We start from the raw sequence: 22090 nt of genomic DNA, 5'->3' as shown, positions 1-22090 counted from the left end.
TTCCTTCCACTGGCTTCCTATCCCCTTCTCTGCTTAACACCAATTCCTTTGCCTGGATGAGTGTCTGATTACTGCTTTATGGAATGCTTCTAGCACACCCAATCAAGTCAAAAAAGACTGTAGCGCCATGAAAAAAAAAAACCCAAGGGAACAACTCGCCAAGTGCTCTCTGTTCCTGTTCAGTGGGGTTTTGCATGGCAGCAGGCAGCTCTTGCTGGACAAAACCAAATCATGGTAAACATTAAAGCACTCAAATAATACGTTAGGTGCATGGCTAGAGTTGTTGCAGAGCCCTTAATTCAAATATAGGCTTCGTTTTAAAAGTTGCTGCACCACTAAAAAAAAAAAAAGGTGAATGAATATCAGATGTGATTACATACAGTTACCTAATAAAGCTCTTAAAAGCAGCAGATTGCGGGTTGATGCACAGAGGCACTCTGTTTCCTTTCTGCTGTTCCAAAATGAACTGATGGATTATTTCTGAAAAACAAGAAGTGATTGGGGATGAAAGGAAGCAAACCCGACTTCACACAAGCTGATAAGAACTGCATAGCACATTAGGGTCATACATGCATGCCTAAAGTTGGACACCACCACTTAAGAAACACAAACATTCATCAGATCAGGATGTACCCAAAGCTCCCCACCTCCTGTCTCAGTTTGGTTTTTCTCAAAATATTCAGGAGTTTTACTGTGTTTTCTTTCTTTCTTTCTTTCTTTCTTTCTTTCTTTCTTTCTTTCTTTCTTTCTTTCTTTCTTTCTTTCTTTCTACTACTGAACAATCACACAAAGTGTAATTAGAGTGGTCACCTGCTTAAAGGAAACTTAAGTTGGTTAATACCATGAGCCGTAGTCAATTAAGTAAGGAAATCTCTACAGTAATTTTAAAAACCCTAACTCTTTGCTTTGAACATGCCTAGGAAAAACAGCAGCAACACCTTGTGGGGCAGAAATCTGCAAAATGCCAAAACATTCCCATTTTGCATGTATTTCAGAACTCACAGATAAAAGAGGGGCACTTCTCATACATATGCTGTAGTAAAGGATGCTCTCTACATTATGCTCTCCAGGCACAATGTGCACACATATTATGTATGCTCCGCTTTATACACAAATATTATATGTACCTAGCTCTGTGTGCATGTTTATCAATCTGACATAACAACAAAGCAGTCAACAATAACCAAGAGGAATGAGACATTCCTAACCTAAAATACTGACCTTTAACCTGCCGAACAGAACTGAGGTTCTTTTCAAAAGTATCGTCGAATTTGGGATTCGTGATGGGTTCAAAATCACTGGTGTAAACTCTTCCAGTAGAGGTGGAAAAACAACATTTACACATACAGGTATGATATCTCAAACGCCCTTCGTCAAGATATGGATGAGCTAAGGCATCCTTAGCGGATATTCTTTTGGACTGGAATATGAGGGGAGGGGGAGGGAGAGAAAAACACAATTAATTATTTTAAAGGGGGATTTTTATTTGCTCACATATATTCACAACATGCAAATATAAAACTAATAATTTTTTCTAACCTCTGTGTACTACTACAAAAACCACTAGGAGGCAGTGTTTGCTTGAAATAGCCAGGGCTGTGAATAATTCAACTTTTCCCCACACAGTGACAGGTGGCTCATAAGTTAAAACCATATACTCTTCCGCACCTCACCCCACCCCAACAGAAATGCCTTCTGGAACAGTAGTTCTGGTACTATTAAATTACTTTGTTGCAAACAGCTTCCAAGACTATATTGACTCGCTGGACCCAAAGGGCATATTATTAAGAGCGCTAGCTGTTTATAGATAGGTTGGATTAATATGTAAAACATATTAGGTGGGGAGAGAAAGGAGGGAGGGAGGGAGGGAGGGAGGGAGAGAGAGAGAGAGAGAGAGAGAGGAGGAGGGAAGGAGACAGAGACATCTGTTTTATAGAGAAAGAAAACATTTTCTGGGAGTCTGTACCTGTAAGGTTCCACCCCAAAACCTTAAACTCATCAGGCTTGTCTACTCTCCTTACCTCTTGGAAACTTTGAAAGTTCATGCCTTGCCAGAGGTGTGGGACTTCAGGGCATTGAGTGCTAGAGCTAAAGCACTCTTGCCCTGTGGCTTTTTGCCTGCAGCCCCTGAGAGGAGAGTGCAGCCAAGTGCACTCCTCCAAAGGGAGTGTGGAAAAGGGGTTGCCTTTAATATCCCGTATAGGAAAAAACATCCTAGGGAACCTGGATCTTCTGTGGAACCCTTTGCCCCACCCCTCAGAAAACAACACAGAAAGGATTGATTTCTCTGAGGCTGAAAAAGAAGTCAAGACTACAAAAGATCTTGCTGCCTGGGACTGCGCTGCTGCTGCTGTTGCTCTGGGCAAAGATGCCCCTTTCCAAAGAGAGTATGCCAACTAGCACGGGGTTGTTGCTCAGCATCCATTTCTGATATTGTGATTGTAAGTTTGTATTGAACTGCATCAACTGTTTTGGTGAATATGGTTGTTGTTGTTTTGCCTTATATGCTATTGTCTTTTTGGTACGATTATAGCAATTTTAACAACTGCTACTTTTTAATGCTATTATTTTCATATTGTGAGCTGCTTTGAGCTGAATGCTGTTGTTGCAAAACCATTGTGAAAGTATTAAAATCAAATCAAAGCAAGCCTCCGATGCCTCTGCCCAGAGCTTCCCATACTGCTTGTTTTTGAGGAAGAGTGGGGTCTGAATCCTAAGGGCCTGTTAACTCTGGAGCGCTGTGAACCAAAACAGCAACAGAATTCCTCTTTAGTGAGCCTCTGCCATACCTCTCACCGAAGGCAAAAAAAAAAAACCCCAGGCATGCCAAATATGCTCTTCCTTCCGGGAAGGTCTGAGCAAAGAGATAGGGCTTTTTGGAGGAAGGAGTAACTCATCCACAGCCACCCTCAAGAGTCCTCTAGCCACAGGCTGCCTCTCCAGTATTGCTAAAATGCAGGAATGCCAAGGATACTTCATGGAAGGTGAAAAGTTGAACAAAGGGCTCCAGACCAAAGAGGAAGGCACTGAACCCCCCCCCCAACACAAGTGGCAAAAGGGGAGGGGGAAACCACTTCCAACAGAAAGGCAAGCGCCCACATGGTGCCAATCAAGTGTTCTGCCACCAACACTTAAGCTGAAGAAGGGAGCCCAGGATGAGTCACCAAACACGTTTGTATGACAAAATCCCACTTCCCTTCCGAGGGTGGCCAGTTGTAAAGATAGAAAATCCACAGCCGGCAAGATGAGTTGAAAGGAGCTCAGAGGAGCTCACGCAATAGAACTGTTTTAACAGCAGTGTTTGCTTGCAAAGAAGGAGAAGGAGAAGGAGAAGGAGAAGGAGAAGGAGAAGGAGAAGGAGAAGGAGAAGGAGAAGGAGAAGGAGAAGAAGAAGAAGAAGAAGAAGAAGAAGAAGAAGAAGAAGAAGAAGAAGAAGAAGAAGAAGAAGAAGAAGAGGAGGAAGAAGAAGAAGAAGAAATGGAGACCCATGAAGATTCACAAGGGGCTATGGAAATCTGCAAATCTGACATGCACCTGTGTTTCAGTATGAAGTGGGGAACTGTGTCCACACAGCTTTGTTGAAATGGTTGTTCACAGAGTGAGGCTCTGTTTAAGCCCAGTGTCTCCTACTCTCCTTTCAGAGATATCCTCGAAAGGGGATACTTATGACCAAACAGTAGTTGACACAAACCAATGGGTACAGGGTGGGCTTTTTGCAGAGCTGTTTGTGTGCCTCTTTCAAGATGGCTGGGCTCACTCCTTCACATAAGGATGCGCTGATCATGCCCTGGAGCCATCTGGGCAAACCTCCTTGGGCAAGCGTTAATCATCCAAGAGGGGCAAGGGCTGAGAAAACACATGGGTGGCCACATCGTCACAAGCACCTTGTCCATGTGACCAGGCTGCACCAGCCACCTCACCGGAGACTTCAGTGAATGTGGACGTGGTGTCTAGATTGCTATGGAGCTGAGCGACCTTAACCCTATGAGCACACACAAATATATATTTTTTCAATTTCCATCCATTCCCCACCCTCTCAAAATGCAGAACACGAAGTACCAACTCACTGGATCAAAGACCAACATCCTACAAAGGAGATGAACGGCTTCATGTGTAGCCTGGCTGGATAATGTATACAGGACAGGAAGGGATGGCTGCGAAGAGAAAGAGAAAACGCACTGAGCCTCATCTGATACATGCAATTCACCCTTAACATAAAAACCCAATGCAATGGTGCTACTTGTGTGAAGCCTAAATCTGAGCACAGAGGGACTGAAATGGGACAATGTGCTAAGCTCCTGTCCCCAGTCACTCTCCAAAATGTGGAGGGGAGAGGACTGCAGCTGAAAACCTCCATGAAGGGTTCTCAAGCAACTCAGATCCCCAATCATGCGGACTGTAACTCATGCGGGAAACTTTGCATGGGTAGTAGAGGCTCCCTGCTCAGACCTTGCCCTTCCACAAGTGAGAGGGCAAGGTGGGAGGAGAGCTTAGCATGCCAATTTTGGCTCTCTGTGCTCACAGGAAAGTTTCACATATGAACAGAACACCTGCAGAGACCCAGAGCAGGGGTGGCTAACCTGCGGCCATCCAGATATACCAAAGGTCCCATCAACCCTGGATATGCTGTCTGGGGCTGATGGGAGCTAGACTCCAGCAACATCTGGAGGGACACAGGTTCCACATCCCTCAGCTAGAATCTACACAGGTATATAAGAAGAGCTCTGCAGGATAAAAGCAAGTGTCTCATTTCAAAAACTCATCAGGTCAATCCCACCTTCATTTTCACATAGCAAGATGCATTTGATTTTTCGCAAAGCTGCTAGAAGACTCGATTTTAACTTTCTTAAATGAAGGCAGGCAGGGAAATAAATACAGGAGACAACCCTGCTAAAACTGAAAAAAAGGGAAAGGCAAAGAGCCAAGAAAAGCTCATCTTGTATCTTTTAAAGTTATTGTTAAAATAGGCTCATTATCCGGAGCAGAATGTGGGTTCAAAACCTCTCAGTATTTTGTTTCATTCAGCGAAGCAAGTTTCTAGGTTTTCTAGGTTATGGAAATGTGTGCACAAAAGGAGATAAAGAGGACAGCATTTCTAAGATTTAATCACTGCAGTTCTCTTAGAATTGTGAGGGTAAACTGGAATTAACACAAAACTGAGAAATTGGGAAATTGAGGTTGGCTGTTGTACAAAACTGAAATCATTATAACAAAAATGACCATATTTCTATAATGAGTTAGATGGACTGGAGAAGCCAGTCAGATGTTTTTGTTTTGTTTTGTTTTGTTTGTTTGTTTTGAGTGGCAGCCCTGCTAGCTGGAAATCCAAGGTCAGTTGATTCCTGCATTCCAGAAATCTGTCATGTCTGGAGCATCTCCTCCTCCCATTTTTGTTCAGTAAGGATTCCTGAATCTTAGAATCTATGTACGTATTCATATATATCCTCATTTTGAAGGTCACTGATATTGTGCAGTAATGCTGTACATAATTGGTAAATTCTATATAGATAAAGGTATGTAAACTCATCAACCCCCCCCCCACGCATCTTCAGTGGGAAGATAACCTGAGCTGTCAGGGGACCTTCCTAGAGGGAGCCTCCCCCCACCTTGCTGACCAGCACTTCGCCCAGTGAGAGCAGCAGCAGTGAGTCAGGTGGGGGGAATGAGGAAGTTAGCGGGATGGAGGAAGCAAGGCTCAGTGATGTGGGAGAGCCCTTGCGCCACCTTAACCAAGAAGCGGAGGGGAACAGGCAGCCCCTTACGGGGCCCGAATTAAGGCGCGCCTCTAAACATAAGGTCGGGAGGAGGCGTTTCGGGGTGCCCAAGCTCTTATGCTGGTCACACAGCAGGAAACGTCTACTCCCAGATTCTGCGACTGACTAGGAGGTCATGTTTTCTGCTATCTCTGCACTGTAAATATTATGCACAATAAAACCATTAAAGACAAGTACGGACTTGGGCGTCTTTACTCGAGAGTACAAGCAAGAACACCATTACATGAGCCAAACCTACAGGGGTGTTAAAAGGTCACTGAAATGACTTGCGTGAAGCCCTTAGAACATTATCTATCTACTCCCTACCCACCTACCTACCTGCCAAGTATTATTACTGTTCATTTGGAGGACATTCCTCCTTCCATTCACAATACTACTCTTCATTGTCAGCATAGTCTCTCCATGCATGCACATGCGCACTCAAGTGTACACACACATAGAATCCAATGAATACAGACATTCTTACTTACAATCTCCCTAAGAAACACAAGAACAAGGATTATGCTATGTAGTATATTTAGATCACAAAACCCAGGTTTTCATTTATTTTAATTCTAAGCTTACTGTCTTAGTCACTCATAAGTTTCTTCAGAATGGGTTTTGGTTACTCCCCCCCCTTTCTTTTTACAGACCCAAGCATGAGCACAGGAAATGAAGTGCAGTACAGTGGTACCTTGGTTCTTGAACTTAATCCGTTCTGGGAGTCCATTTGACTCCCGAAACCATTCAAAAACCAAGGCGCGGCTTCCGATTGGCTACAGGAGTTTCCTGCATGCAAGCGGAAGCCGCATCAGACATTTGGCTTCCGAAAAACGTTCACAAACTGGAACACTTACTTCCGGGTTTGTGGCATTCAGGAGCCAAGCCATTCGAGAGCCAAGGTACCACTGTACCTCTCCAAAGCTACTGTTGCTATTCTCAGAACCATGTTTTCGGTGAAAACGCTCATTATGGGTCAAGTTACTTTTGCTTCTTTCTTAATGTATATAAAATTCAGTTCACAGAACAAGCAAGTAATGCTACCCTGTGTTTGTATAAAGACACTAGTATTTATCACATTGACAAACTGATTTTCAACCAAGATGGACACACATCAATGTATTAGTTAAAACCCATCACAATTTACGGTACAATATAAGCACATGGTTTGGGGGAGAGGTATATGGGGGAGGAAGGCAGTGGCTGGCTTACTAGACAGCCATTAGTTGTGGTCACACCATCCCCGCACCATCCTCTGGCAGACAACGGGTTTGGGAGTGAGGCATGGTGTGATATCACAAGGGGAAAAGGAACAGCAGGAGCCTCTCTTCCAAGCAGTATAAAGACTCCTGCTACTTACTTCCTTCTCTTCAACTTTGCCAATATTTTTGGGGACAGGGATCTGCAGAAGGCCACACTACCTGTTTGCTGGGGGGCCAGAGCCGCTTGCTCCTAGCAAAATTATTTGTGGAGACTTGTGTGTATATGGTGGTAAGAAAATGCAGCCCCCAGGGCAGAGTTTGCAGCTCCCTGTTCTAGCTTCATGTTTGGCACTTGCATTTTGATCTGCTCTTGCCAGAGCCACTTGGCTACTTTATTCCTTCTGCTGAACCTTCAAACCCTCACACACACACACACACACACACACACCCAAGTCATTATTTGAATGACCTCCCTAGAAACAGAAGACTCTTCTGCACAATGAAAGATGTCTCACTAAATACTGCCAACATCTATTAGGGCCAAATGAACTACAGGAGATCAGGGACTACCAGCTGGAGATTATGGAAGCATTTTGGACATTGGCCCTCCGTTCTCACCCTTACTTTCCAGTGGCTCATCCTAACAGTGTCCATTGTCCAACAAAAAGACTAGTAGAAGCTATGCTTTTGAAGTCCTTCTTCTGAGTCACTATGCATTGGATCAAGGATGCTGAGAGATTGCAGCCTGAGGGTGCCTGATCTTAAAATTAGAATGAGAGCACAAAGGGGGAGTGGGGGAAACAGCTCCAAAATTAAAAGTAATTTTCACAGACAAAAATAGCCCTGACCTCTTTATGCAAATCTAAAAGCCTTGCCATTTTCTTTTAAAAAAAGAACATTGCCTAAAATTCTGGGCTTTGAAGCTGTTTGTTCTCCAGCACTTCCTACACTATCATTTCCTTAGCATGGTGCTTTTTCTTTTTTTTTAAAGAAATCATCTGCTTTCCTATGCAAATATAAAAAGCAAAGCTTATTACAAGAGGTCTAGAGTGTGCAGGTGCTGGGAAAAAACCATTAGGAGGAAAGAAAAGGGGTAGAGAGAGATTATATAAGAGTTTTCCTATTAATGGAAGATGATTAATTGTTATTGGTATGTGGGAGGAATATGCTGTATGCCAACCAAGGACTAAAACATACTCTGCCTGAAATATGATGAAGCAATCAAACCTTTGCCTTATCTATTTATGGGAGAACATTAATAGAAAAGGTTAGGTGCTACAATAGCTTTACAGAAGCTGGCAAACTGTATTAAATGTTTCATGAAAGCTGTAGGGGATGCTCTCTGGGCAAGACATCTTACACCTGCCACAGTTTATCCCCACCCCAAGCCAAAAAAGGGAAGAAAAGCCAAGTGAGAATGAATGCTCTGCAAGGATGCCTATTGATTTATATCACATATTCAAACTGCTATAAAATCAAGCATGTCTTGTATGAAGCTGTATTGTGTAAGTAACAGGGAAAGGTTACAGCTCATTCGTACAGAATTTGCTTTGCCTGCAGAAAGTCCCAGGTTTAATCCCTGGCATCTCATCTTAAAGTTGGGCGGGAACCCTGCCTAAAACCCTGACCGAGAGGGACAAATGGGTCTGACTAAGTATAAGGCAACTTCCTATGTTCCTATGTCAAGCCGCTAGTCCACTTAGTCTGGTACTGCCTTCTCTTGACAGGCAGTGGCTCTCCAGGGTCTTAGGCAGGGCCTTTTGCCCAGTTGTCCTTTTAGGGAATTTTTAAACAAGTGTGTGCAAAGAATGGGATTTACCATTCACCTAGCAGGCCTCATATCTCAGGAACTGCAAAGTTGACCTTCTGCTCCCTTTCATTGCCCCTCCATTTTATTTACATACAAAATGATTGATCCGTTCTATTATGGTAGCATAAGAAAACAAAGTCTTCATCTACAGAGAGGTTTCCTGCTCCCTCTTTCTTCAAAAGCTCTAATAAACTTATAATTCCTTAGCAGTATTATTTATGGCCCTGCGTGCACAAAATCATAGCTCTCTATACCCAATTGTACCAGAATTTCAGTGAAGTAAAGTTTCCTTTTTCTTTTTAAAGGACACAGAGCTTGTTTGTGAGCTGGGAATGTTCCATAACATCCTCTGCTGAAGCAATACATTTTCTTGAATGAGGCAGCTGCTGCTCTACAGATTTACAAGTCACTTTATAGTCTCCAAGCATTATATTTAATTTCCTTATATCTTCTGCGGATATGCCCAAGACACAGATGGTGAAAGAAATTGAGGTTAAGTGGCTTGTTTAAGTAATTGGATTGTATTCATTCTAATTTAGCCTAAGTGTTATTGTTCATATGCTACCATCAACGCACATGAACTCAGAACTTTCTCGCAGTTTGCTATGCATGGTTCACTAGAACCACACACTGCCAGCTACACCTATACCCCAGGTCAAGCAGACCTGCCTGCTTTCTCCAACAGAAACCTATTGTAACAGGCAACTATGTCTTGAATCCAGGACTAAAGAGTTACACATAAGTTCTTGTTCCATATATTTTAGGTAATTCACTTTGTGACTGCTGCCTGGATCAATTTCCTGCCTCTAAAGTGCCCTTGGTTTAAAAGGTACAATGCATTCAGAAAAAAAAAACTAAATATTGCAGAAACACAGAAATGAAAGAACCTGTGAGGTCACCTAGTTCTCCAGGTCAGAAACTACTTTAACTGGCCAAGAGACAGGCTGTGCAGCACAAAGCCCCATGTGATGTGAGATACACAGGATATAGTTGGAAGGCATATGCTTCAGCAAAACTACAGATCTAAAAAGGTCTGGTCAGTGGCTGGGCTGGGAAACCACACAGAAGCACAAGGGGAAACACTCTGAAGATAAGGCAGAATGTAAGTTAACTGAACTATACCCAAACTCTATTTTAGGATACTTTCTTATTTTATAATCTTTCTTTAAAATATGCTAAATATTGACAGAGAATGGAAATACCACGAGCTAAGAGAATGGTATACCAAAATACGGGAGTCAGCAATTCTGAATAAAATATTTGCCCATTTTATTGGTGAAATAGGGTAGGTGTAAAATCAATGCACTGAACAGGAATTCGACCACTCAAAGTACTCTGAAATAATACACATGGTTAAACAAGAAGAAACCTGCTCCTTTTATTATAATGAAACAACCACAAAGTACACTAACATTGTAATGGTTTGGATTAAAAATACTCAACTTGTTATCTTGACCTAGAGTTTTGTATCTTAAATTGTCAAATGTTTTGTAGAAGGATAAATTGTTTTTGAATAATGTGTGTTTGATAAATAATTTATATGGTTAATATTTCTGAACTTCAATGTCCCACTTTTCTAAAATGTATTGCCTTTTGTCCAATTTCACTAAATATATTAGTGATACAGCATAGTGTTTCACTGGAAAAAATATTTAATGAAATGCTTCCAAAAAGAGGATTCCTGGCTGGCCTTCAGTTATTTATCATTCGATCTTGTGCCCACTTATTGCCACAAATATTAAAATCTTACATTAGAATAGGCCCAGATTAGCACCTCCATAAGGTGGTTGCGGAATGGGATTTGTTGGGAAATTCAGAGTCAAAGTTTTTCATCCTACCTGTTTATGAGGACCCCTGAGTATGTGTGCCTTGGCGCCTTCACAAGCTGTCCTCATTGCTTCCAGTGACGGTGTTCCTAAGAGATCTGTGATCAAATCCAACTGTAAAAATGGAAGAAATTGCCCACAATTTTAATTTGGATAGAAACATATTCTTTTCAAACAATGAGCACATACACACATTCAAATTCTCAGTATCCTCAGGTAAGGCTGGCAGAGAGTTACTGCCAGTTACAATACTGAACTAGATGAACTCAATGGTCTGACTCTGTATAAGGCAGCTTGCTATTTTCTTAAATGAATACACAACTTTGCACAATCAGCCTCTTCCCTTCTATTCCCCACTTTCTGGTACTATTTGAAACTGCGGCAAGTGTTCATGTTTACACATGTATGGGATTTATAGCTTGCCTTAGAACCACAAATAAAACCACAAAGATAAAAGACAGTAAAACCAGCAGATTAAAAGCCAACAAGAGGACATAAATTTCCATTAAAAGCATGAGAGAACAGGGGAGACTTCACTTGGCTCCTAAAATATGACAAGAGATGGTGCCAAGAACACATCCAAGCAGATAGTTCTACAGTTTGGGCATTGCCACAGAGAGGTTCTCTTTATGGTAGACATCCACCTAGCCTTAGAAGGCTGCATAACAAAGGCCCCTTATGATTATTTTAAGTGGCAGGCATATATTCACCTGGGGATATATTGCAGCCTTCACTGGTTTTTTTATGTGCCCAATGAGCATCCTGGAAATAGTAACCTTTAGAGGGGGCTGAACAATCTGTTAGGGCAGGCACCCCCAAACTTGGCTCTCCAGCTGTTTTGGGACTACAACTCCCATCATCCCTGACCACTGGTCCTGTTAGCTAGGGATGATGGGAGTTGTAGTCCCAAAACAGCTGGAGGGCCGAGCTTGGGGATGCCTGTGTTAGGGATTCCTCAGGCCCCAAGGACTCAATTGCCTGGAAGGTTAGAAGGATCTGAAAGCCTTCGAAAACAGTAGGACTAACATGTCCATAGTCCCACAGGGTTGCGTCCACCTAAGTTCTACTCACACAAGACCATTTGAAATTAATAGACCTAAGTTAGTCATTTCCATTAATTTCAGTGGGTCTCTCTGAGTGGAACAAGCATGTGATACAACCCACAGTGACGCAAACCCCAAAAGAACAGAAAGAGAAAAACTGAAATCAGCGCAATACGTTGTTGGGGCAACGGCAATAAAGGAGAACTGCCAAATACAGTCACATTCTGAAAAACTTTTGCAAAATTACCACTCTTTGCATTGGTTTACTATCTACAAAAGGGTGAGCAACTTAGGTCCCAAATACTAGAAAGACCACCTTCTTCCCTACAGATGCTCTCAAGTGTTAAGATCAGCAGAGGGACCCCTCCTGGTGGTTCTGCTATCCTCAGATGTTTGGGTGGTGGTGACCCAGAAAAGGGCATTTTCTTTGGCAGCCCCCAAGTTTGTAGTTTCCTCCCCACAGAGGTGCATCTGGTACTTTCGCTATACAGCTTTTGATGAATGATCAAGATGCATCTCTTCACCCTGGCCTTTGACCTGTGTTTACAGGACTCACCCTATTCCTGTGACTGCAATTTGTTTTGACTGATTATAATTCTGAATTTTAAATGGCTGTAAACTGCCCTAGGACTTGTTGGTGAAGGGTAATAATAATAATAATGAAAATAATAATGGCCATAGCAACCCACCTCACAAAGTGTTCCTGTGAAGGTAACAGACTTCAAAATATTTTGCACATTAAGCGTGCTACATCTGAGCTTGATTGCTTAATAGCTATGATGAGTGCAAGTAAAGTCAGGATGCAGTCTGGAACACTGATTTAAGGCAGGTTTGTGTAGCCCAGTCCTGCTACTTTGACTGGCAACAGCTCAGCAACAGGTCTTTCCCAGTCTTGCTACTCAACATCCTTCAACTGGGGATGATGAGGATTGAGTCTGGACCTCTTGCACAAGGCGTGTGCATCCTACCACTGAGCTATGGCAGCAATCTTTCTACCACAGTGTTACGGATGCTCGCCCGAATATACCATGGGCAGAATGCAAATGGCAGCAACCAAGTCACCATTTGGGGGGTAGGTTTAGCTTCTTAAACTGTGTAGTGGGATTCAGTGCTGGATCTACAAGTTTTGATATAGAGGGCAAAGGTCTGCTCTGCTGCCCTCCAATCCTATAGGTGGATTGATGGGGCAGGGGATGAAGTCTTTCACTCCTTCATGTTGCATGCAGATTTCTTTCTCTCAGCTGCTGAGGCGGGACAAACTGGACTCTATTATCTGATGAACTGCACTCCCTTATCACATGCAGGTTGTCTGAAGCTATGGGAGTACTTTGTAGATATTGTAGACTTCATATGAATGAAATCCAGTTATACTCCTTGCGAGTCGAACATTTTGCTCCCAAAAACCGAAAACCCGGAAGTGAGTGTTTCAGTTTGTGAACCTTCTTTGGAACCTGAACGTCCGACACAGCTTCCACGGCTTACAACTGGAAGCTCCCGCTGCCAATCGGAAGCCACGCCTTTGTTTCCAAATGTTTTGGAGTTGAATGGACTTCCAGAATAGATTCCGTTCGACTTCCGAGGTACCACTGTATTGCTAAACCTCAAACTCCATTTAGCCACAGATTCACCCAAATCTTGCAGAAACAATTTCTTGATAACACCGTGTTTACTTTGTTACATGCGATCCCCAGCAAATTGTCGCAACATCCCTTCAACTCTGGAGATGACAGATGACAGTGGAAACTAGCATACTTAAAATGGTAACCACCGGAAGACACGGACACTGTCGGTATATTTACCCAAGCATTTTTATATTCTAAGAAAAACTTCGGAATAACATTTCACTTTTTCTCAACCAACTTTTTTATTATATTTTTTTAAAAGCATTTCTAGTTTGCAAATTATCAGCCACCCACACCTGTTCTCGCAACTCCTGGACAAGATGGGGGGCCTTGGGCAAGCTTCTCTCTCAACCTCCGCTCACCATTTGTCATATAAGAAGGATGACAATCTACCTCAGAAGGTTGCTGTGAGCATGAATCAGATCAGCAAGCTGTAAACTTGTTATCTGCAGGCAGGAGCTAATGGACCCAGGAAAAATAAGAACCAAGGCTGTCGGCTCAGTGTTCTACATGGGCAGAAGAACCATTGCACAAACATTCAGGAACCCCTGTTTATTTAAAACATTTATATTCTACCTTTCTACCAGTTTAGGTCCCTCTTAAACAGAATTCCTTACTATAATAAAAATGCAAAGCCAAAGGGGCAGCCACCATTAAAACTACTTTTAAATTAAAACCATTAAAACATTTTTTAAAAAAAACATCCTATCACAATTAAATGCTGCCAAGCGCTTAAACCAACAAAGATGTTCTTAGTTAGGAACATGGGAAGTTGCCTTATACGTACAGAGTTAGACCAACAGTTCATATAGCTCAGTATTGTTTACACTGATTGGCAGTGGCTTTCCAGGATTTCAGGCAGGGGTCTCTCCCCAGTCTTAGCTGGAGATGCTCACTTGGGATTGAGCCTGGGACATTCTGAAAGCAAAGAATGCCATCTACTGCTGAACAATGGTCTCTGGCACAGAAAAGAGGAAGAAACCTGAGAAATATATCTGGGGAGGAAATTTTTCAAGTCTTGGTGTGACCACACAAAAGGACCACCACTGGAAGCCACCCACCTCACCTCTGAAGGTGGAGAAACTTGGAGCAGGACAAACTCACGTGGGAGGAGGTGATACCTTCAGATCTGCTGGTTTGAGATTTTGAACTGTGAAGTTTAAAACTAGTACCTGAATTGCAACAGGAAGCCATCCATTGTAAAGTCCAGAGAGAAAGATGGGACACTCTCCCTTATTTTGGGTGGGCTAGGCTGCTTCAAAGCATTACTTAAGACATTACAACTTCATTTATCTAACTGTCCACACCCAATGGAGATTTCAGATGTTAAGAATGACCAGAATTTGACACGCACTGAATTCCATCCACTAGAAGAGTCAGAGAGCCAGGCATCACTTGCTAATCAACGGGGTTAGACTGAAATGCCTTCATACCTGCTGAATGGGACTTTGCGCTTGAAACAATATTCTCCGTCCTAGCAATTCTGCAAATATACAGCCTACGGACCAGATGTCAATAGCATTGCTGTAGTGACGGCTGCCCATCAGGATTTCCGGAGCTCGATAATACTGAGTGACAACTTCCTGAGTCATGTGACGAGATTCATCTAATTCTTCCACCCTGGCCAAGCCAAAATCACAGATCTGAAAAAGAAAGAAACAAAGAGGTGAGTAAATACTTGGTATATTTATACAGATTTAAGAATGGTGACTGATAGCTGAATCTACCTTCCTCCAAACAGTCTACATAAAACCTGGTTTGGGCCACACACATATGAAAACCAGGCATGTGTACCTATGGGATGCACATTTGTTTAGCTAAATTTTAACAATTCGGGATTACCAGGGTCTGAAATATTTCAGCAAATGGCCTGAAACTTCAGCTAGTGGCAAGTTTTCAAATTTCACAGTTGCGTTCATGCTAAATCTAGCTCTCCCAATATAGGGGTGGAATGTTCATCAACTGTTAAGTCTTCTTTGTGCTCAGACTTCTCAGATTTCTCATGTTTTTTTATTTTTTGTGTGTGCAATTAAGAGTTTGTCCTACCAAAGGTATTATGTGTGTTTATGTTTCTATATACAATCCCCCTGCCCCACCATCTTCTACAAAGTAAACTAGACTGTTTGGGAGCAGGATTCTATCCTAGCCTTTACTTTGACATAGTTTTCTCTGCATATGATTTTTTAATTTTTGTATGGAGGAGCATTCAGTTGTGGAAGCTCCCATCTGCAGAATAAATTGCTACAACCAAGACACAGGTATTTTTCTCCATAAGATTGAGGAAACCCATAAGTGAGACCTTTGTGCACATAATGGATCTTAGAAGCAGAAGGGTGTGCAGATCAAGACAAATCATTGTATGATTGATAAATATCGGGATCAATTTAGCTTTTATGTTGGATCAGATGGAAGGACCAGGCTCCTGCCGGATTCCTGGGCTGCATTCCTACACCTACTCACTTAGGAGAAACAGGAGACTGTGCTGTTAATCTGCAGAGAAGAAATGCTCCTGGCTTCTGAGCAGGAGGTGGGGAGAAATTATAGTCCTCCAACTCCTTCAAGCCAAGTCAAAGCAAGGCATTGCTATTCCCCAATAATGTACAGTGATGCCTCACAAGACGAAATTAATTCGTTCCGCGAGTCACTTCGTCTTGCGATACTTTCGTCTTGCGAAGCGCGGTTTGCCGCGGCAAAAAAACAAAACAAAACCGCAAAAAAATCATCTTGCAAAGCACGGCCATAGAAAACTTCATCTTGCAAGTCACCCAAAACATCGCAAAACGCTTTCGCCTTGCGAGTTTTCTGTTGCGCGAGGCATTCGTCTTGCGAGGCATCACTGTACAAATATGAGAGTGGATGACAAAAACTCTTGTGTTCAATGCCACATTCATAATGGTAACAATGTACCGGAATGAAAGGAAACACACTTTTCAAATGAAGAGGCACCTACTTGAAGAGAATCAACTCATACTTATCACTAGCTCTTTTTCCTAGGAAGTTCAGGGTTCCTGGGCTTTGCTTTAAGCATCTCAGAGCTACAGACAACAAGAGGATTATAGAAGCGACCTTCTATTTCTATTTTTGAAAGAAATAGCAAAACCTTTTTGGACCTGGGCATGGCATGTGCAGTATTTTTTATACAGGTGTGGAAAAAACCACCTTAAGAACACAGTTGCTGTTCACAAGTAGGTTCCCTGGTTTAATGTCTCGATGCAAAATACCAGCCGAATGTAGGTATTTCAGACCTGCAAACAAAAACAAAAAAGAGAAGCTGTTTAAAAAAAAAAAGGCACACTATGCATAGAGTAAAAGGAAATAATAGATCCTGGAAAGACATGCAAGGTGTGTGAGTGACTGCATGACGTAAGGCATGAGCTACATCTACATACAAAATATGACATCATATTTACAATGTTTTGTCATAAGGTTACAGGTAGGTAGCCGTGTTGGTCTGATGCAGTCAAAACAAAATAAAAAAATCCTTCCAGTAGCACCTTAGAGACCAACTAAGTTTGTCATAGGTATGAGCTTTCGTGTGCATGCACACTTCTTCAGATACCTGAAGAAGATATCTGAAGAAGTGTGCATGTACACGAAAGCTCATACCTATGACAAACTTAGTTGGTCTCTAAGGTGCTACTGGAAGGATTTTTTTATTTTGTTTTGTCATAAGGTGTTGAGCAGTTACATTCTTCAGACTTCCATTAGGATGCAAAACTAACCCAGCCAGGCAACAGATATCTGTTGCAAAGCTCTCAATGCAGAATTGCAGTTCTCAGTAATAGTAGCATTTGATAAGGAATTTCCAGCTTACTAGCACACTCTATATCTCCAAGTTAACATATGTTTGGAAGGCTCTCTTTTGGCCAGCAGACTATTTGGAGGAGAATGTTATCAAGGAACACAGTCAACAGTATTTTCCTCATATTAAAAATTAACGCAAAGTTTTGTTTCTTGGAAAAAAAATCTCCTCCTTACAGTACTTTTTTTTAAAGGCCTAAAATTTGTACATACCAAGTTAGGAGTTTAAGACATATATCAAGGTGCTACTATTAAGACTGACCATGGACAAAAAGGTTCCTTACTAGACTAACTCCAGCTGTTTAAATATTTTGGAAGCTTTGCGAGAGATGCAAGTCGAATTCAAAACCATATATTTTCTAAGTATGGCCAGGCGTGGTGGTTTTCATCACAGTATGCATAGCTAAAGATTAAGTAGGTTTAGTATTATTTTTCCTCTGAACACCAAAGACTGGGTTTGTTTGACTTAATAAATTCTTCCAAGCTGAACTGAACTTCAAATTAAAAGATATGGAGTTGTATTCAACGAAGTTCTGCTCAAAGTAGATCCACTGACGATAATAAACCTAAGTTAGGCATTCCCATTCATTTCAATAGGTCTAACTCTGAGTAGCACTAACATCAGATATAACCCATTATTTTCAGCAAGTTTAAATGCTGGGACATTTTAATTCTGGGAGGATAATTCACAGGGAATGAATTAACATATTAAAAATGGAGCAGGACCGATCCATAAAGTATACCACCATTGTTAAAGGCTTATAAATCTCCCTACTTCCCCCACATCACCCTTTGCCACATTTTAACCAATACACCATCCTTGCCCCCCCCCTTTATGGATGGTCCCACAGCTGGATTCCTCTGTCAGAGGTAATGGAGAAGGTGAATTTATAAGTTGCAATGGGGATAGGGTGGGGTAAGGACCCAACACATTCATTCTGCATTAAAAACCAAAAACATGTTACCTCTTAAAATCTGGTAAAGAAAAACCTTTACATGATCCGAGCTGAGTGGCTGAGGAGAGACAATAATCTTATGGAGGTCGCTCTGCATCAATTCTGTAACAACATATCTTCAATTGCACTCATTAAGGAAAGTATAGACAAATCATTTCAGCTCCTCAACTTGATGCAAGAGATGTCCGAACAGCTGTCTCTTCTCGTTCTCTTTATCACATTATACATGCTAGAGAGTTAGCAAAGGCCAGAGTAGCAGCTAGTGGCACTTTATTCTACAGTAATTATTTTGATTTACTTATTTAACTCCCCAGGTGTGGGAAAAACCAAACTTGACTTAAGGGAAAGTTAGTCTTACTATACCAGGCATGACCAAACTCAGCCCTCCAGATGTTTTGGGACTACAACTCCCATCATCCCTAGCTAACAGGACCAGTGGTCAGGAATAATGGGAATTGTAGTCCCAAAACATCTGAAGGGCCGAGTTTGGCCATGCCTGTAGTATACAGACTCAAATGATCCCTAAGAACTGACAAACCAAATTGCTTCCTTGTTTTGAAACCATAACACATTTTTGCCTCGTGTACACATGGACCATAAAAAAAATCTAAGAAATATGCAATCTTTAAAAAAATACATACACATTACTTTTAAATTGCTCACATTAAATGTTATTCCAATGAACAATAAAAATGTAGCCCATTTTTCAAGTAAAGTAACTTCAACACAGAGCTCATTTCTTTAAATTTATGCTATTTTCAGAACCATCAGCAGTGGAACTTGTGCAATTCTTTTTGCCGATTAATAACTCTACCAATCCCTTTCATGTGCGTGAAGAGGCACCCTGAAAGTTGGCAAGCAATACAATCTGGGTGCACATCTTTAAAGTTCCAGTTTTGTTTCTTTCAAATCGGCAGGCTCACATAGAGAAAGCAAGATAAAAGGAACCATTTACCGTGTTTCTCATATTATAAGACACGTCTTATATTTATTTTTTCCTCAAAAAAACACACTATGGCTTATTTTCAAGGGATGTCTTATTTTTTTCCTCCTCCTCCTGCTGCGGCCGGCATTGCTGCTGCTCCTATCACTATGTCTTATTTTCGGGGTATGGCTTATATTCCTTGAATGCTTAAAAATCCTGCTATGGCTTATTTTATGGGGATGCCTTAAAATATGAGAAACAGGGTAATAGACTGGCACGGTTGCAGAAAACGCAACTGCTTGTTGGCGATATACGGCAGTAGTTCAGCATGACAAAAACCAGCACCCCCTTCCTGCTGACATTTAAAGGTGGAGATGCAAATGAGCATCGGAAGCACCACAGACATTTACAGAGGGATGGCAAAAAACCGAATGTACTAAATAGAAATTGTTATCAGGGAGCCCGCCTGCTTCTCTCATGCATCATCAGGGTGGGAACACAGCTGAAAAAAGCACCTGAGAACAACCGATAGCTGCTGCCTGTTTGCCTGAGTCATACCTGCTTAAGCAGTCTGATTTTTCCCACTGTCAGCAATAAAGTGCTTAGATGTAACTACAAAAAAAGAGCAAGATGGTATCCCAGTTTCACCTCCCATACCAATGTAATTGTCAGGTGAATTCTCTGATCTACACGTTTGGCTGTTGACAAGAGTCTGGGAGGACACACAGCCTGTAGCAAAACCAGTGCGTCAGGATTTTCAGGTAACAGGTTATGCCTGCAGGGACAGAACTTGAAGAGTTCTGGGGAGGGAAGCAAGATGGAAGAAATCTGTTCTGGGTTTAAAAGGTCTTAACCTTTGTGGCTTAAAACAAAATACCTGCTCGACTATCAATCTGCCAGGCCACTGAGATCACCATCTTCCTCCAGGATACCCCACAGTCTGAAATGTTACAGGTCATGACCAGAGAGAGCCTTATCAGCAGTGTCTCCTCATCTTTAGAATGCCCTCCCCAGGAAGCACCTTGGTTACCAATCATTTCTGAATGCCAGGCAAAAAATGTTTTCCCAGGCTTTTAAGAACAGCTTGTGTTAGCATATATATATATAATCAAAGTTTTGATCTTACTGTTCATTTGAATGGACTGTTGCTATTTTAGTTGGTTGCATCTGTATGCCTTTTTTATTTTCTATTTTTAAACATTGAACTTTTATTGTCTCTTACTACTTTTCTGCAGCTGCCCTGGGACCATGCATTCAGGATTATTCAGGATATCTATCTACAGATAGATATAGATATATAGATATAGATAGATATAGATGATATAGATATAGATGATATATAGATATAGAAATATAGATATAGCATGTTACCTGACACACCACACCCACGCTATTTTATGCGACCCTTGAAGTGAGCCATGTTGTCTATGCTTGTTTTAGGAGTTTTGTATAAAGCGCCCCTTCTTTACATGTAGTCCAATTAGTGCCAGAATGACTACATGTTGGCTTGTATATTTTCAAAGGGAGAGCAGTGACTGCATCCATATATACCACCCACGTGGCTTTTGCTGCAAACGGAAATCCCGTTTTGCCTGCAGCACTGTCCAATCAAATTAAGCTTGCACTATGATTTATTTCATCATGTCCAGGAAAGTAGGTTTTCTGTCTCCCTCTTTTTCATTCCTTGCTCACTATTCTGGACATTTTCAATGGCCGTAATAAAAAGAAATTACCCGGCTGTTACTTCTGCCAATGATGGCTGCTAGTTTTGACGACTGCATGCTATCTGCAGAATGAGAAGCAGCATGCCCCTGCACACCAATTGCTGGGAAACCACCATAGGAGAGAGCTACTGCCTTCTTTCCTGCTTGTGGGTTTCTCATAAGTTGGCGACTATGAGGAACAGGAGCCTTTGGTCTGATCTAGCAGGACTCTTCTTATGTTCTTAACCATCTTCGCAAAGCCTGGTCTTATGGAGAAATTTAAGAAGGGCTTACAGAATCTGCTCAGGAAACATGATCCTATTGCAAAATCCCCACCCATATTAGCATCCACTGCATTTTCCCTCTTTTCCATACAGATTTTCCCCCCCCAGCCCCGCCCCCCCCTGCCTGTCAATACACACACTATTCTAGAAAACCAGTTACAATACTCTGAGCTTTATTATGGTATGACATCCTTGTTTGGTTCTCCCACCTAAATCCTCCTCAACCTCAATCCCGAGCATTAATGTCTCCCAGATGTCTCAACTAGTTGCCATGCCAACTAAAGCAGCTTAAATTAAACGAGGGCCTGGAATGGCACCTGCACAGCTCCAGGTCTGCTGTGCATTAAAACAAAAACAACCCCTCCAAAAAACAGCTTTTGATAAGGGCTCAGAGGTGCTATTAGCTTCAACAATAACTATCTCATGATTGTCTCTGGATAATTTAACAAGGGCCTCTAAGCAAGAGCAAAAGCAGGCCTCGCTTGATTTTCCGGTTTCACAACTACAGCAACCATTTAAGCAGCTGGTGTCTGGATAGGTCAATGTCATTTGCCTTCTCCAGTGCTTATAATTGTTAGTAAGGCCTCCCCCCCCCCCCCCCGGCCCCTCCATAAAGCTAAAGTCAGGGCATTTAAGTTTCAGTGAATGTCTGTCTTTCTAAATTTAATGTTGAGCCATAAATATCATGGCTAGAGGACTTGCGAGGTTGCTCTAGTTTTTATACCCCCAAACAGAACAGCACTCCTGGATGGAAAATGCTGCTGACAGTAATAATTAGTAAAGGAGCTGCATAAAATTAGAAGTACGAAACACACCAATTTGCTTCAAAAAAATTATCAAAGGCACAAAGCAGAGGACAGGAGAAGGGCCTTAATTTGTGCTGACTGAGAGACTTGTTGAAGCTAACAGACTAAGCCATACTGACAAGCAACCCTAATGTACAAGCCTGACACATCACAACAGTATTGTTTGCAGTCCCCTTCCCTGAGATCTGCAAAGTTCAAAGAAATTATTCCCTAAGCATGTTCCCTTTTTACAAAATGTGGCGTTTTATCACAGGGGTGCAGACACAAGCCCACTGCCTGCACCAGACTCATAGCAGTGTCAGACTAGCCTTTAGAAATCCTAAATCAGCTCTCCTGCCATATACTGTACAACTGTTGCT

The 22090-nt window shown here is 41.9% G+C and overlaps 1 protein-coding gene across 1 annotated transcript in view; it reads right to left on the bottom strand.

Moving 5' to 3' along the window:
- Nucleotides 1–22090, bottom strand: part of NLK (nemo like kinase) — a 95140-nt gene that overhangs the window by 1707 nt on the left and 71343 nt on the right. The window contains exons 4-10 of the mRNA XM_035138795.2: nt 18023–18129; nt 16416–16501; nt 14690–14899; nt 10604–10705; nt 4068–4154; nt 1222–1420; nt 387–480 (exon numbers count right to left, since the gene is read on the bottom strand). Coding sequence (XP_034994686.1) covers nt 387–480; nt 1222–1420; nt 4068–4154; nt 10604–10705; nt 14690–14899; nt 16416–16501; nt 18023–18129 — 885 coding nt within the window. The remainder of the gene's footprint in view (nt 1–386; nt 481–1221; nt 1421–4067; nt 4155–10603; nt 10706–14689; nt 14900–16415; nt 16502–18022; nt 18130–22090) is intronic.

This window comes from Zootoca vivipara, chromosome 15 (genome assembly GCF_963506605.1).
Source record: "Zootoca vivipara chromosome 15, rZooViv1.1, whole genome shotgun sequence".
NCBI classification, from domain to species: domain Eukaryota; kingdom Metazoa; phylum Chordata; class Lepidosauria; order Squamata; family Lacertidae; genus Zootoca; species Zootoca vivipara.
This window is presented reverse-complemented; position numbering and strand designations above follow the sequence as displayed.